This window comes from Neolamprologus multifasciatus, chromosome 3, assembly GCF_963576455.1.
Source record: "Neolamprologus multifasciatus chromosome 3, fNeoMul1.2, whole genome shotgun sequence".
Taxonomy (NCBI): Eukaryota; Metazoa; Chordata; class Actinopteri; order Cichliformes; family Cichlidae; genus Neolamprologus; species Neolamprologus multifasciatus.
In genome coordinates, this window is record NC_140441.1 from 34,388,911 (window position 1) to 34,406,190 (window position 17,280).

At 41.6% G+C, this 17,280-nt stretch overlaps 3 protein-coding genes across 4 annotated transcripts in view; 2 read left to right on the top strand and 1 right to left on the bottom strand.

Annotated features, from left to right (window-relative positions):
- LOC146522737 (protein NLRC3-like) overlaps positions 1 to 17,280 on the top strand; it is a 77,692-nt gene that overhangs the window by 24,866 nt on the left and 35,546 nt on the right. The gene's annotated exons all lie outside the window — the stretch shown is intronic.
- On the bottom strand, positions 3,771 to 9,211 carry LOC146522739 (uncharacterized). Its single transcript, XM_085153477.1, has 4 exons — positions 8,979 to 9,211; positions 8,817 to 8,879; positions 8,654 to 8,716; positions 3,771 to 8,542 (listed from the first exon to the last, which is right to left on the bottom strand). Exon 4 carries the CDS (start codon positions 7,994 to 7,996, stop codon positions 3,929 to 3,931), a length of 4,068 nt encoding a protein of 1,355 aa, XP_085009603.1. The 5' UTR covers positions 7,997 to 8,542; positions 8,654 to 8,716; positions 8,817 to 8,879; positions 8,979 to 9,211; the 3' UTR covers positions 3,771 to 3,928.
- On the top strand, positions 12,520 to 14,266 carry LOC146522740 (tripartite motif-containing protein 16-like). The gene has a single exon (XM_085153524.1). It carries the CDS (start codon positions 12,520 to 12,522, stop codon positions 14,230 to 14,232), a length of 1,713 nt encoding a protein of 570 aa, XP_085009650.1. The 3' UTR covers positions 14,233 to 14,266.

The window sequence follows — 17,280 nt, forward strand, 5'->3', positions numbered from 1 at the left end:
AAAACAGAGCTGGACCTGTTTACTGTTCCCTACACACAGACTAGCATTGAGAAAAGTACATTTATCGAAATCCCACCTGTATCTGCAATCACTGATGGAGGGCCGATCGAGTTTTACATCTCATCGTCCGGTGAAGATTACCTGGATCTAAATGACTCATATATCTACACACGTGTGAGAATCACAAACGCTGATGGCTCAAACCTGGCTAGGGACGCTAATGTAGGATTTATTAATTATCCTGGATGCAGCATATTTAGTCAAGTTGATGTTAATTTGGGAGACCGGCTCATTAGTCAATCATCCAACACATATCCATACAGAGGTGTGATAGAATGTCTTATCAATTATAATAAGGACACTTTAGACACACAGTTCAGCACCGGGTTATTCTGTAAGGATACATCATCACACATGAATGACACATCTATAGAAGGAGAGAACCAGGGCCTGGTGACCAGAGGTGGCTACACAGCAAATAGCAGTATTGTTGAATTGATTGCACCAGTACATGCAGACCTGTTTTTTCAAGAAAAACTGTTACTTAATGGAATCGACCTGTCGCTGAAATTTGTGCGCTCTAAAGACGAATTTGCTCTCATGACAGCGGATGCCAATGCATACAGAGTTAAAATTGTCTCAGCCAGTCTCTTTGTCAAGAAAGTTAGTGTATCACCGACCGTCAGACTTGCACACAGCAAGGCATTGCACCATGCAAACGCAAAATACACGGTAGACAGAGTGTCTTTAAAGACCTTCTCCATACCTGCAGGGGCTAGAATATCAACAAATGACAATTTATTTATGGGTAGGATACCTAAATTTGTGATCATTGCATTTATAGACAATGAAGCATACACTGGCTCCTACCAGCGTAATCCATTTCATTTTGAAAACTGCGATATAGAATTTATGTCTTTATATGCTGATAGTCAGGCTTATCCTGCTAAACCATTCCAGCCCAATTTCCAGAGAAAACACTATACCAGAGAATTTTACCAGCTGATACAAACCACAGGAAGACATTTAAAGGACAGATCCTTAGCTATTACACGTGCTGACTTTGGTAACGGCTACACTTTATTCTGTTTCAATCTGGAAGCTGACGAAGGACATTCAGGGAATGTGTCGTTAATTAAAACTGGGAACGTGAGATTGGAAACCCGTTTCAGAAATCCACTACCCCGTACAGTGAACCTCTTGTGTTATTCGGTATTTGATTCAGTCATTGAAATATCTAACATGAGACAGGTGCTCTTGGACTACTATTGAGACAAAAACGGTCATGAACACTATAGAACTATCAGCCGTGATCGGCAGCATTATCAATAAAAACACACATTTCCTAGGCGTGTTAGCCTATGATCAGCTAACCACTGAACGGCTTCAAAGACTCCCTGCTATGGGTATTGTAAACACCCACCCTTCTACGATGCCCGGGGAACATTGGCTCGCTGTTTATATTTCGAGAGACAGACGCGGTTATTTTTTTGATAGTTTTGGTCACTCGTTAGACAGTTTTCCCCCAGCAATAAAGATGTTTCTTCTAAAAAACTGTTCCACTGTTTTATATTCAGGAAAACAAGTGCAGAACGACTTCTCCATCACATGCGGTCAACATTGTGTATTTTTTTTATATCATGTGCAAAATGGTGTATCTTATGAGCGTCTGCTTAACATGTATGGGTCTGATTTAATTTGTAATGATGCTATGGTGTGTCGATTTGTCAACAACATACAACCTGTTGCTGTATGCAGTGATTACGTGTGTGTGCAATGCGGATACTGACATGTACTAATGAGAATAATAAAAACAACATGAGAGCATGATAATCGAGTCAATGGTATTTATTATCAAATCTCGTATATAAATATATAGATTTACAACATACATTGTTTAAACATAAATAAAAGAAATCAAACATTAACCAGTAATAAAAAAGAAAAACATATATTTAACAGTAATAAAGACATAATATATTTAACAGTAATAAAATAAAACAAAACAAAACAATTTAGCAGCAATAAGTGAAAAAAAACATTACAGTAGAAAAACACCAAACAGCAAATATTTTTAGCAGAAAAACAATTTCAGGTGCAATAAGAAAAAACCTGAATTCAAAAATCCAACCACTCTACAGGACCCCCCTTTAATTTGTTTTTTTTATTCTTTATTTTTTTTAGTGTACTATGTCGCAGCGGTCCACCAGGGGTGATCTTTTTTGGTGTGTGTTTTAAAAAACCAGGGTCTTCAGACAGTGTGTGATCGGTTTTATACATGGCGATGGTCTTACGTATGCCTGTGTTAGATATGGCTGATAACGGTACGTTTAAATCTGAGACAGCTTTTAAAAACTCTGTCCAGCCGATAGGTCTCAAACCCTCAGAGGGTGTGTGTGTGGTTGTGACGCCTTTAATTAGATCATAAATGTGTGAACCAGGGATGGTGTGTTTATCAACAACAATTTCGCCTTTGTCGTTGTAAGAGATCAAGTGTGGCGAACGGCTCACCGCTGATAGAATAAGTTCTGCATTCCTCCTACTCCTTTTAGGTATGTGTGTTAAAACATTCTCCGCAACAAGATCCCTCACCCCTGCATCACCATGAACAGGCGATGTGTCCGCCGACTGGGGTTGCACATCCCTGTTAAATTGTTCAGGTAATGATAAAGACAATACATTCTTTTCACGGGCACCTTGTCTCACAAGGGTAAGGTATCTTTGGAGAATATCGCTGTATTTTTTAGCCTTCTCATACACATCTATGTCAGAATCTTGTAACACTTGTAACATCTCCTTGTCCAACTCGTTCTGAGACTGTTGTCTGATGCTGCCTGTTTGCTGCTGCTGCTGCTGCTGCTGCTGTTGCTTTATTAAGTCCAACTGGTGTTGGGGTACCAAAAACATCTTTTGCACATGTTCCATTTTCACCTGTTTGCTATCAGACTGGTTATGAAAGGGATTGCAGCCCCTAATAGCGGCAGTAAAAACCCTCCAGATTGGTTGATTGTCTTTCTCTTTTTCAAAGTTTTTATTTTTTTGTCTGCAATCAGTCTGATTATTGATTTTTTCTTTTTCAGCTGTTTGTACTGCTGATTGGTCAGTGGTATGTTACCATGCAATACATTAAAGGCTATCTCACACAGCGCATTGATAAAATCTAAGTTTGAATTACTAATAATAACTCTGCGTAGAGTAGGAGGAGCCCTGTATATCATCTCCAACAGAGACAGATTCCTCCGCATGCGTGATGACATCCTTTCACCTCTTTGCTGATTTTTGTTTTGGAATGTAAACAACCGGACGCTCTGATAGTAAATTTGTTCTGAGTCTTAAATAGTCCGGGGTCTTAGCTTTATAGTCTATTAAAAGATACCCGTATGTTGTGGATGTGGCATCATTAAACGCTTCTATAAAATATTTAGTATTACCCGGAAACATTTGCCTACCTAAAAGCATAACCTGATATTTATCTCTCGGATTTTTAAACAATATTAGATAGTTAGTGTTCAAGGAAATGGTTCTACTGGATTTTCCTTGAATAAACAAATTCTGAACTAGATATATACAACTCAAATTCCTATGATGCACATACTTTGTGAACACATTTTGTACTTCTAAATTGTTAGCTGCATCGTTCATTACATCGTCTATAATTAACAAATTGTTCTTTTCTGCAGGAAGAAGGGTGTCATCAGCAAGAGATTCAGGTATACCGTTAACAAAGTTTATGTCTCTTATCTTAAGAAGCTGGTCATATAATGGCCAGCATGAGTATATATATACAATATTGTCAATGCTGCATGATATAATCCTGGAAGAATTTTCAATTATGCTTTTAACAAAAAAAGTCTTGCCGCAGTTACTGGGACCGCTGACCACCATACTGAACGGGTGCTGCAACCGGGCGTCAAACCCCTGTTCTAATTTAAAATCCATAAGGTACGGTTGTATAGTCTGGGAGCACACGGCGCTTATTGTAAACAACTTTAACTTTTGTCACAATGGTTTTATTCTTCAAATGAAGCTTCTTTTTATCGCGTCTGATGCTATCAGACACGGCAACTAGGTGTGCGTCTGATGTCTGATTGGTTACAAACTTGTGGACTAAACCTTTCAAGGATTCGTGGGTGACAACTTTTGAGTTTAGTGCGTTCAGTGTCACGCCTATACATTTGACCTGGGTCTTGCCCAGCGATGTGTGATACGCGTAGCATTTTGGCCCACCGGAAACAAATTCCGCTATGTAATCCTCCACACCACCCTCTCCACAGTCTAATTCACTTGTGAGATCCCCCAGAAACGGACCTAGAGGAGGCATCCACTCGCCAGGGCGTGCTGTGAAAATGACACTGTCCGTGTCACAATACAGCACGCGCTGCTGCAAGTTGTCTAGCAAATCATACAGCATGAGTCTGGCGTGTGCAGTGGTCATGGCCCCGACAAAGACATTAACGTCCTTCACACGGGAAGCTCTACCATCAGCATGCCGCCACTGCACCATTGCGACGTCGTCAGAGATGAAACAAAACTGACGCACATCGTACTGGTCGCTAAACATTAGCTGGCTAAATCTGGAAGGGTCTGTAATGAGCTCAGATGATGCCATATTTGACCTCATGCTGAAACGACCCCATAACGAGTTTAGCAACAGCTTGTTACAGTTACGAACAGCTTTATTTACACAAATCTTGGATGGGTCTAGCATTATTCCCTCCTTCTCATAATACTCGTCTATGTACTTCTTCTGTTCGTCAGGTGTCTTGACGTGTTCAGGATACCCCGAGGCCTCCTGTTTGAGTTTTAGGAAGGCTTTCACATAGTCTTTAAACAATGTGTCGGTCTTATTGGGGAAATGCCACACCTCATCAATAGCAAGAACCCTGTATCCCTTCTCAACAGCTTTTTCAAGCTCAAATGAGACCCAAGTGCCTTTCAACACCCGCTCACTGTCCCTGTGCCCACATGCAGTATGCTGGTTTTGGTCTTCAGCACACATGCTGCAGAGTGGAAACATCAGTTTTCCGTGGCACCTGTAGGGAAGGACGGGGTGAAAAAGACCCTTAGGGGGGAGCACTGTGCATTTAACAAAGCCGAAATAATTTTCTAGCTTGTCAAAGTTGGTGTAAATGACTTGAGGGTGTCCTACAGGATAGTCTTTTTTAGACTGCACTGTGGGATAGAGACTGGTGAAGTCGTAGTAAAATATTTTTTCATCACAACCAGTCTTGTGGTACAGCTTTATAGCATTTGTGCGACCTCCAAAAAGAGCGTCTCGGGGATTCATGCGTTCTGGCTTTCTGTATGTGTGCATGAAAGCCACAACTGCAGGGTCTGTCTGCTTCAAGGCAGCCCATTCACATTCCCACATCACTATTACGCTCACACTGTGTTGTGATCTCAGTGCATCAACTTTGTCACAAAACATGCGATGCAGCAGTCCATAGGATGCTTTGCTGACAGGATTAACTTCACTCTCGGGGTAACATTTAACACAGCCGTGGTGAAAACATCCTGCAAATTCATAAGCTGTATTACTTGTGGGGTCAAAACCGTCCACAAAATACGGTCCAACCCTCTGTTCGCCTCCTCTGAGAGCATGTTTTACCACTTTGTTGGTGGTGTGGGACACGTATTGAAGCCATTCGATAGAGACGTTAGAAAACGTCTTATTCTGCTCAACGTATGCCCCGTCATACGTGAGAGCGAGCGTGTCTCTAGGCAGAAACAGCGTTTTATACACACCCATACTAAATGCAGCCAAGGTGGTATACATGAATGGATCAACTTGTGTACAACCCAGTAACGTGTCACGATAAATGCTGCATGCTTTACGCAGGACATCAACATCGTTAACACAGTAACGCCTGAGTTCAGCCTGAAAATCAAACGGATTCTGTGAGGCAACCTGGTACCATTCCATGAATCGCACCTTATCGCTTTCAGACATGTACTCATAGCTGTAGAAGGAGGGGTCTGGGTACGGGCCCACATAATGCTCATTATCCCTCGTATTAAACCTGTGTGGGAAATGGCCCTTCTGCAGGTCTTGAAAACCTAAAGCAGAGGGTATTTTGGCAAGGCCCATGGGCAAAAAGCTGAACGAATCAATCCATCGCTGGTCATAGTCCCTGTCATACATCAAAATCACACGGCTGCCGCTCATTATGACACTAGGTGTTATGCACTGTCTGACAAAGTACTCGAGGAGTATGTAGTTGTCAAAGCCAGATGCATTATGTGCTATGAAAGTGTACCCACGAAACCTTGGGCGTCTGTAATGTTGCACAAACGCCTCCACACACTTTAATGTGTTAAATGTGAACTTATTGCCCTTCAGATCAGACGCACACACAAAGTTAGCCTCGTGTTTACCGTTGTGGTACCTAGTCTCGAAATCATATAAAATGTATTTATCGCTAGGCTTCTGTTTTTCAACAGGCTGTATGAAACACTGATGGTCGGAGTCTCCGGGTAATTTAGGCTCGCGGCAGTGCTCGCATCTAGGCTGGGCACATCTGTGTGGCGATTTCTTGGATTCTCTATATGTGGTGCCACAGTGCATGCAATGTTTCATATTATCACAGGGGATCATGTTGTGTTTTAATTCTGGTAATTTGTGTTGGTGGTAACAGTGTTGTGATTTGCCGATGCGGTTACAGTCACTGCATTTCACTGTGGGACCCCTGTGGTGTTGACAGAGTGTATAACATGTGTTACATCTATGTTTACAGCTATGGTGTAATGCTGTATTATATGTACTGTAACAGAAATTACACACATAGGATGCACCAAGAAAAGCGGTTGGGTTTAAAATCATGTGGTAATGTTGATTATGGAGATACATCATCAACGTGTTTGTGTTTGGCTCTTCATGTGTGAAAAAACATTCCAGGCGTTTACGCCCTTCTGTGTAGTAATAGATTACAATCTTAATGTTGAAGTGCTTCTCAAATTTACTGACATCGGTGAATGATACTTGCTGTGTGTCACATAGACCTACTTCAGCATGCATCCGTTTAGCTGTAGCGAGTTTTTCTAGCTCAGAGGCTGATGAGTTTAATGAATGTGCTATACATAGGGAGAAGCACAAATTGTTGTGTGTGTTGTTTGGTGTGTATAAATGTCTGCCTTTCTTTGAGAGAATCTCATCATATGGGATTTGTGCCAGTCTTAAGCGAGCCCCACCACTACTGTTCTGAGCTACCGTGACAATAAACTCTAATTCATCATCACCGATAGATTCATCATTACTCTGCATAACTTGTGCAATTCGATCGAGAAACAGCTCCGGATCATACCGATCATCAGCGTTTAAAACAGCCTGAACATCTGAAGCCAGCGAGGGGCCACGCAGGACCACGTTTAGAACGCTGCCCTGTTGAGATCCAGCCACAGCTCGGTCTACCACATTGGCTAAGCACTCGCACACTCGCGCAGGTACTTGTTCTGGATGATCAAGACTTATACCCCTAAAATCAAGGCGCTCACGCAATTCGCGAGCATTAAAATTAGGTATCTCTCTAATGTGTGGCTGGGAGCGCCTGCCAGATCCAGATTGCACAACGGGCTCAATCACGATAGTATCACTTTGTGAGAAATTTACAATGACTGAGGGGGTGTGTGGTGTTGCAGCAGTGCCCGGACACGCATGTGTGTCTGTAGTACTAGTAGAAGCGGTAACAGACTCAATAACACCAGCAGCAGCAGCAATACGGTTAGCATCAGTAACAACAGTGGTCCGAGCAACACCTGATGTACTATCACTATTATTAACAACAACAATAGCCCCATCAGCAATAGCAGGCGTAGGAACAGTCTGACAAGGATGTGTATCAGATGAGGCTGATGCAGGCACACTATTAAGTCTAGCTATAATATCGTCTAATTTGTTATCTGTTTCTTCAACCCACTGCATAAAAGTCTCTAAGTCAAAACATCTAACAGGAGTGGAGGTTCCGTTATTATGCTTAAATAATTTATTTGGAGGGTCCATGGTCTGGATTTTAAAAGTCAGGGACTTGAAATTTTGCTGCAGATGATGTCTAATGTACTACACACTTTTTTTATGAATTTGATAAACTGTTGCCTTTGTACCTGTGCTTCTTGGTGGTATTGATTGAGTCTAGCTTCAATCAAACATAATTTATCAACTAATGAAGCTATATGACTCTGTTCAACAGGTTGAGCGTCTGAAACCTTCATGTAAGCATCATACGCCGCTGATATTTGAGAGTCTGTTATACCGTCGTCTTCAAAATCTATGTGTGAATCAATGCTATTTCTGACACATTCTGGTGTGGTGGGTATATGAACAAGATCGAAATCTGATATACTGTATTCAAAAACATCAGAGAAATCACGAGGCAAGCACTCACTCGGGGGTGTTGCAGGACCGCTGATGAAGATCGCTTCTGACTCTCCACTGTTGCACAAAGCTCCAGGTTTTTGTTGTTCTGGGAGGTCGATACTGTTTAAACATTCCAAAAACGTCTGGAGTACGGTGTCCTGATCATTATGAGGAGGGGTACTGTGCTGCAGTCTGTGAAGATAGATATGTGTTAAAACATTTATACATGTACCCATTTCAAACAGAATAAGCGTGTCTCCCTCTCTATCTCTTTTTATCTAATTTATATATACCTATGCTTACCTTGTAGTGTGCGTTATTCCTGACGGCCCTGGTTCTCCGCACATAAGGTTCTCTGGCGTGGCTCTGTATGTGTAAAACGGTCGGTTTTAGAACATTTGGAATTGTTTAAACCCATTTGCTGTTTTTTTTAAAATACACAATTATACACCCGTTGTATACATACCTTTTGTAAGGATGGGCTCTGTGGTCACGGTGTCTGAATGTTTTCCTGCTCAGTTTGTTAACCCTGGAACAAATCAAAGAAAAACTCTGTTATTATATAATTTAAAACAATCGCAAGCTTAAAACATACATACGATTAAAAATCGCGTAATTCTGTACACACCTTGTGCCTGTTAGAGAAGTTGTTCCATCTGTAAAAGCCCCCGTTTCTAAAGAAAAGGGTGCTGTGCCGTTCTCCCGAACTCCTGAAAATTAAGCTTTTGTTTTAGGAAAAAGATAGTTTGAATATCCTATAATATGTTAACATAACACTTTTAAAAATACAATAATAGGTTTTGTTTTACTTACCGTTTAAGATGTCCATGTTATAAAGAACGATGTTAGTTTTGATGATCTCAAAGAAAGTGGTGTTGTCGCGACGAATGCAGAGTTCACCCTGAGCCCCGCATGGCTCTCAATTAAATACCATCTCCAGGAACAATGCCAGTACACAGCTGTTTCACACCTTAAGGTTCACACTCCCATGCTACTTCCCAGAGTCCTCCAATAGATGAATGTGGGGTCCTCTGACGTTCCTGTTTCCCGCCAACATCCTTACTACACCCCCCTACCATTTGCCTAGGTGGTTTGTCTCATTCTTAGTTCAACATTGCGAAATCCCGATTTTTAAATAAAATGATCGCATCAACCCTGGAAAGAAACCCAGTAGATGTGTGAAAAAACTAGTTAAATTAAAACTAGGGGGATTGATTAAATAAAACGCTTGTGAACATGCCGACATTACCCATTCAGAAGAAATTCCCACTTGTGCCGTTTTTAAAATAAATTGCATGCATCGCAGCAAGCTGAGATATTGTCAGATTTATAAAATTAGTCTAGCCTCAGTACACACCTGTTTCACACCTTAAGGTTAACACTCCCTTGCTACTTCCCAGAGTTCTCGAAGAGACAAAAGACACCTGCTCTGGAGGTCCTGTTTCCCGCCAACATCCTTACTACACCCCCCTACCATTTGCCTAGGTGGTTTGTCTCATGTCCATGTTATAAAGAAGGTGTGGGGTGGGGGGTGTGGGGTGGGGGGGCAAAAAAAGTGCCATTGTATTACTACTCTTAGTCACCCACGGCTTGTTATTTAGGTAACAAATAATGTCCGTGCTGGGACAATGGAGCTGGTGCAGAAGGTTATGTAGTGAGTGACACACTCAGTAAGCCCACTGGTGTCCTCACCGTGAGGCTCACAGAGTGTCTCCCAGTCTGTCACCTCAACACAACCCTGTAGTTCCACTAAAGCCTCCTCTGACCACCTACTACTATACTTCTAGTGGTCACAGCTTCCCTCTTCACAATAGGCACATAGCAGGGGGTGAAACAGGGGTTTATATAAAAGCTAAAATACTAAAGCTACAACCTTTAATATAAAGCTGCTGCTGAGCAAACATGGCTTATACTCCTACTCTTTCTGTTAACTAGACATAAAAACACTTGAGGTCACCCTCTGATGTATTTACCACCCCGTCGTAGATCAGTCACAGTATCCTGAACTCTCATTGGTAGACACTTGAATTGTTGTCGTGAAGTTCAGCCTGGATATCTTAAAAAGAAGGAAACTGAACTTCTTTTCAGGCACTTAGACTAACATGACCTGGACCCTTTTAGCGCCCTCTGTAGTTGAACTGTGGAAGTGAAACAGAGCCACAGCCTGCACACACACAGTTTAACACATCAGTAACTGCACAACATGCAGAGCAGGAGTGAACATGCTGCAACACTTCAAACTGATCATAACTGTGTCAATAAAACCATGAATGCTGCCAAACTGCTCAGTGTATGACTCAGACTGATAGCTGCTCCCTGCTCTCTGACACACTGTTGAGTATTTCATATATTTAACCACTTTAACAACTCTGACCTTTGACCTATTCTGGTATTAGTTACAGTTGTTATGGCGATCCTTGGTGACCTGGTTTGACCTCTGATGTTAAAAATAGTATGAGGCTGTGAGCAGGTTAAGAGGCTCATATCTTCTTCTTGATGTAGAGGTCTGTGTGTGTGTGTGTTTGTGTGTTTGTGTGTGTGTGTGTGTGTGTGTGTATGTAGCAGACAGTGAGCAAGAAGACGATGAAGAGGATAATGAAGGTAAAGAGAGCAAAGAAAATGAAGGTCACCCTGAGGGTGGTGGGAAGGATGAGGAGAGGACAGATTTCTTACATTTCAATTCTTTACATTTTTTGTCCTTCGTGCTTTTGAACCATCAAACTGTAGGTCAGGAAAGCTGATTCTTTTTGTCTGTTTCTGATAATAAAACATGTTTCTGGGGACGTCGTGTTCAGCTGTCTTTATCATGCAGTATAGTAAACATGTTTCAGTGTGACTGTTACAAAGATGAGATTTTACTGTGAAGCTTTTTTATACCAGGGGAATCATAAATACTTCAGTGATGTAAATAATGCTCTCAGAAGCTGGAAACTCCAAGCAAAACTCACTGAACCATAAATAACTGTAGATTACAATATGATGAGAAATGAGGGCTGAAATGTGAGGAGGTTTCAGACTGTGCAGACTTATGGACGTATCATAGATTTGTATTAAATGTGGTTTATGAAAAGTTCATTACTGCTTTGTAGATTTCCCCTCATTAACATACTGTCTGACCTGCTGACTTACACAGGTCAGCTTCACTGTTTGATTCTGATAGCTGAGCTGACACAGGCTCTGTGATCTGCTGTAGTTTGTTAGAAATACTTTGACTCACAGAAAAAGCTGCTCAGCTCTTGTTCTGGACACATTTGGGAGAGAACCTGCCTCTGTGTGTAACAGCGCCCCCTGCTGCTCTTGATGATAAATGTGCAGATGCTGATTCTTGCTGTGACTGTAGATCCAACTGGAGGTTCTGTGGTTACAGGTCCAGCTTCCTCCTGTGAAACCTGTACTAGTGAGCTGCTGTTACAGACCACCAAGTTCTAATATCCAGTATCTCCAGGTCACATTTACAAAGCTGCAGTCAGTCACTGGAGACCTTAATATTGAGTCGTTCTCACATACCTGTATTTAGCCACGTCCCTGCTCAAGAAGATTTTGTGTGATCAACTCGACCATAATAACAGAAAAATACTTTTAAAGAAGGATCAGAGTTTCTTTTTATTCCTGTCAAACATTTATCACATTTTTGTGGAGCTGAATGTGTTTGAAAAACCTTTAATTTGTTTACTGTCTCATTTACCAACTACTACACCTGCTGCACCCTCTCACCTCTGATGGTGTTTGAGGGAGAGAAACAATTGAAATGAACATAAACTTAAATGCAACATAAGCATCATGTCAGTGGCTGCCTTATCTGTATGTTTAGGATCATTGTCCTCCTGCATTGACTGAAACTGAATAACTGTTTGTTAACTTCAGTGAGAACTCTGACATTTCTAAACTGAAGTTTATTTATATAGAAGAAAGTATTAACAAGCTTAAAAGTTGATGTGAGCAGTAAATAAAAAAGGGTTAAACACACAGTATTGCTCTCAAACTGCTCCTCTTCCTGGAGTGAAGCACAGCCTGATAACCCTCCCTCTTCTTCCTGCTCTTAAACACAGCACCTCCTCTCTGTCCACGTGTTTCCTCGTTCCCTCCCCTTCAGATCTGCACTTTGAAGATGGGTGTAACCAACATGTGGTGACGTGTAAGAGCTGACAGGCTCCATTCACTGCAGAAACATGTTGTTGACACTGAGAGGAGAAATGGCACAGAAAGGAGTTCAGCTGGACCGAGAAACCTTCTCTTGTTCGATCTGTTTGGATCTACTGAAGGATCCGGTGACTACAAACTGTGGACACAGCTACTGCATGAAGTGTATTAAATGTTTCTGGGATGAAGAGGACAGGAAGGGAATCCACAGCTGCCCTCAGTGCAGGAAAACTTTCACACCGAGGCCTGTCCTGGAGGAAAACACCATGTTAGCAGCTTTAGTGGAGCAGCTGAAGAAGACTGGACTCCAAGCTGCTCCAGCCGATCACTGCTATGCTGGACCTGAAGATGTGGCCTGTGATGTCTGCACTGGGAGGAAGCTGAAAGCCATCAAGTCCTGTTTATCTTGTCCAGCCTCTTACTGTGAGAAACACCTCCAACCTCACTATGATGCAGCTCCATTAAAGAAACACAAGCTGGTGGCCCCCTCCAAGAAGCTCCAGGAGAACATCTGCTCTCGTCATGATGAGGTGATGAAGATTTTCTGTCGTACTGATCAGCAGAGTATCTGTTATCTCTGCACAGTGGATGAACATAAAGGCCATGAAACAGTCCCAGCTGCAGCAGAAAGGACTGAGAAGCAGAAGGAGCTCGAGGTGAGACGACAAAACATCCAGCAGAGAATCCAGGAGCAAGAGAAAGATGTGAAGCTGCTTCAACAGGAGGTGGAGGCCATCAATGGCTCTGCTGATAAAGCAGTGGAGGACAGTGAGAAGATGTTCACTCAGCTGATCCGTCTCATCCGGAAAAGAAGCTCTGATGTGAAGCAGCAGGTCAGATCCCAGCAGGAAACTGAAGTGAGTCGAGTCAAAGAGCTTCAGGAGAAGCTGGAGCAGGAGATCGCTGAGCTGAAGAGGAAAGACGGCGAGCTGGAGCAGCTCTCACACACAGAGGATCACAACCAGTTTCTACACAACTACCCCTCACTGTCAGCACTCAGTGAGTCTACACACTCATCCAACATCAATATTCGTCCTCTGAGCTACTTTGAGGATGTGACAGCAGCTGTGTCAGAGACCAGAGATAAACTACAGGACATTCTGAGAGAGGAATGGACAAACATCTCACTGACAGTCACTGATGTGGATGTTTTACTGTCACAAACAGAGCCAAAGACCAGAGCTGGATTCTTAAAACATTCACATGAAATCACACTGGATCCAAACACAGCAAACACACATGTGTTATTATCTGAAGGGAACAGAAAAGCAACATTTATGGAACAACAACAGTCTTATTCTGATCATCCAGACAGATTCACTAAAAAACATCAGGTCCTGAGTAGAGAGAGTCTGACTGGACGTTGTTACTGGGAGGTGGAGTGGAGAGGGGGAGGAGTTTGGGTAGCAGTCGCATACAAGAATATCAGCAGAGCAGGGAACATCTATAAATGTGGATTTGGAAACAATGACAAATCTTGGGCATTATATTGTGACACATACAGATATTTTTTTTTTCACAACAAAGTCCAAACTGTCCTCTCAGGTCCTCGGTCCTCCAGAGTAGGAGTGTACCTGGATCACAGAGCAGGTATTCTGTCTTTCTACAGCGTCTCTGAAACCATGACTCTCCTCCACAGAGTCCAGACCACATTCACTCAGCCGCTCTATGCTGGACTTTGTGTTTCTGGACTTTGGCTTTCTGATTACGGAGGCACTGCAGAGTTGATTAAAGTCAAATAGAGAAGACAGGTTCATGTTGATCCCTGACCATTATATGTACATTATATGTTCTAAATGAGGCTTTACATTTTAGAAGCTGAGAAGTTCAGTGGTCCATTGATGTGTGAAAATAATATTGCACTGATTCAAACTGTACTTACATTTATATACCTTACATCAATATAAATCTGAATTTGTTCTTCTGGCTGATAATCATGTGAGTTTAAATGATACTACTCTTCATATTCAGCATGTTTGAAATCTGTCATCAGTCTGGTTAGTGGTTTTATTCTGTAGTTGCTGTAGTGGGTTGTCAAATGCAACAATATATTGGAGCTGCAGTGATTCATCAGTTAGTCAATGATTAGAGAATTGATTGTTTTATCATTATTTTAGTCACATTTAAAGCTGGTTCCAGTTTCTGAAATGTGAGATTGTTGATTTTCTTGATCATATATGACTGTAAACTTAATGTGTTTGAGGTTTGAACTTTTAAAATGTAACAAAAATTAAATACTTAATGTTTGACATTTAATATTATTTTTCATATGAAAAGTATTTTCACATTCGATCATTTATACATTTAAATATAAAACTAAATGATTCAGGCCTGTATATTGTGGAGGATAGACGTGTTTCTTTGCCCTGAGCTGTGTCTGGCAGGCAGAGCGTCTCCACAAATCTGAAGCTTCTGATTTGGAGAAAATGAGCTGAGGGAGACACCTGGTGGACAAACACAGACATGACAGGAAGAAAGACTAAAGTGCAGAGGGGAGACAAACAGCTGGAAATACATGCTTCAGAAAAAACACACAGCACACACTCCAACAGTCCTTTATTTGCACTGAAGGAGACACGTGAAGAAACCAAATCACACAATAATGACGTGAACACATTTATAGTCAGTGTTCAAGATGATGGATAGAAATTAAAATTATGGAGCATTTATATATTTTTACATCTGTGTCACAGAAACTGATTTACAAGTACAAAATATTTATGACCACATTTTGAGCCCATAATCCTCCAGCTTCAAACTGTATTACCCTTCAAAGACCTCCAGTTCAAAAAAAGCGCCCCTCCGACAGCCAAACCCATCTGTTCTCTGACTGGATTGTTACATTTGTGATTGACATGACATTGACCAATCAGATGAAAGGAAGAAAAATAGGGTCAACATTCGTACTTGTAACTTGCAGGGTTTTTTATGGCTACGTCCACACACAAATCTTTTTTACACACACAAATCTTTTTTACACATACAAATCTTTTTACGCACACACAAATTCTTTTTACACATACAAATCCTGATTTACAAGTACAAAACTGATTTACCAGTACAAAATATTTATGACCACATTTTGAGCCCATAGGAGGATCTCTATATAAATATCCGATAGCAGTTAGGTCCCCTAACTTTCAGCAGCTGTTGAAAGGATAAAGTTGTGGTATATCAGTGGTTAGAAATACCATTATTACTTTAGGATTAGTTTAACACAAAGTCAGGGCTGACCCGGGACCATTGCTGCGAGTCACAATGCGCAGCATAAGAGTCCTTTCACATCAGACGCAGGATGTGCTGCTAGTGCTAACTAAAAGCAAAGGATCCAGAATTTGTTGCGCTGGCTGCTGAGCTCTGTGGGTTTTCGCAGCAGCTGTACTAGTACTAGTACCTGTACTAGTAGAGTGTGCTCATGAATACTGAGGGGATGGTGACATTATTCATTTTTATTAAGAAATTAATTCTGTTTTCCTCCCATTGTGCTTGGAATGAGCTTGTTTCTGTTTTTGGTAATAATCTCCCCGACTTTGGAAAACCCTTTCACATGGTACTGAGGAGAGTATCCCACAGCAGGCCTGTAAAGGTTTGGATCTATGCACCTCTGCCTAGATGATACCCATAGATCAGGTGTTGTTGTCGTCGTCGTTGTTGTTGTACCCCAGTTGCTTGGTACAAAACAAACACTTCACCTTGGAATTCAACAAAACAACAGCTTGTGAGTATTTTAGCAGTAACACATTTCATTATTGACGTGAACATTATGTGTAATATTTTACTGAGAAAGATCAGCTCAAAGTGTTGCCACACAGGAGGAAACCCTTCTCCTTTTAGCAGGCTCCATGGAAACAAGCTCCTCTGTGTCACAGCTGAAACTGTTCGTAACTCGCACCAACACTCGAAACACTTTCTGAACCAGCGAGACTTCAGATGTCATCGGTGACATCACCGTCCCTTAAAGAAGTGAGCCTGAATATGAGCTTCATCAAAGACTTCCTGGATTTGTCGACACACGCCTCGTTGTTACATAACATCAATATCCACATTGTACACATGCAGCTACAGTGATGACAGACAGAAACAGGGTGTATGTTGTTAACAACATGACAAACCAAAGCATCATTACCAGCAAGATAAGTCCCATAAACATTAATCAGGTGTGTATAAGGTTCACCTTTTTGTATCTGACACAGAAACAAAATCACAATGTTGTCTGCAGGTTGTTGGGAAGTCACTCTGAACCTGTCTTCCAGAAAACAACATGGATGTGCAGTTTTTCACTAAAACGTGTTTTTATCTCAGATGTAAATTTATCCAGTGAATCATTGAAACTGTGAAAAATTAGCTTGTTTGTGTTTTGTGACATAAACACTCAGTGTTCACAACACTCATGTGTGGAAATGTGCCGATAATGTGTGTTGGGAGCTGATAACAAGTTAAGACAGCCAGCAAATTATTGCCCTCGATAATTGTTCTTTTAACAATGCTGGTTAATTCTGTTGTGTTCATGTTGATTCTTAGTAGCAGTGTGTGGTCAGTGTGGTTTGTGCTCGGCTGCAGGGGAGGAGTGGAGCAGTGGGTTCAGGGTGTGGTGTCGGGGGATACTGGTTGTTACAACCAGCAAGCATCATCTAAACACACCTTCCCTACTTTAAACAGCGAAATAAATGAGATTCATGGTACGATCCAGAGGATTTCTGAAACAGGTTTCCAGCCTTACATTTCCAGTTTGAATTAACGACACATTAGTGAATGCTCTTTATCAGCTTCCAGGCTCAAGCTGAATAACA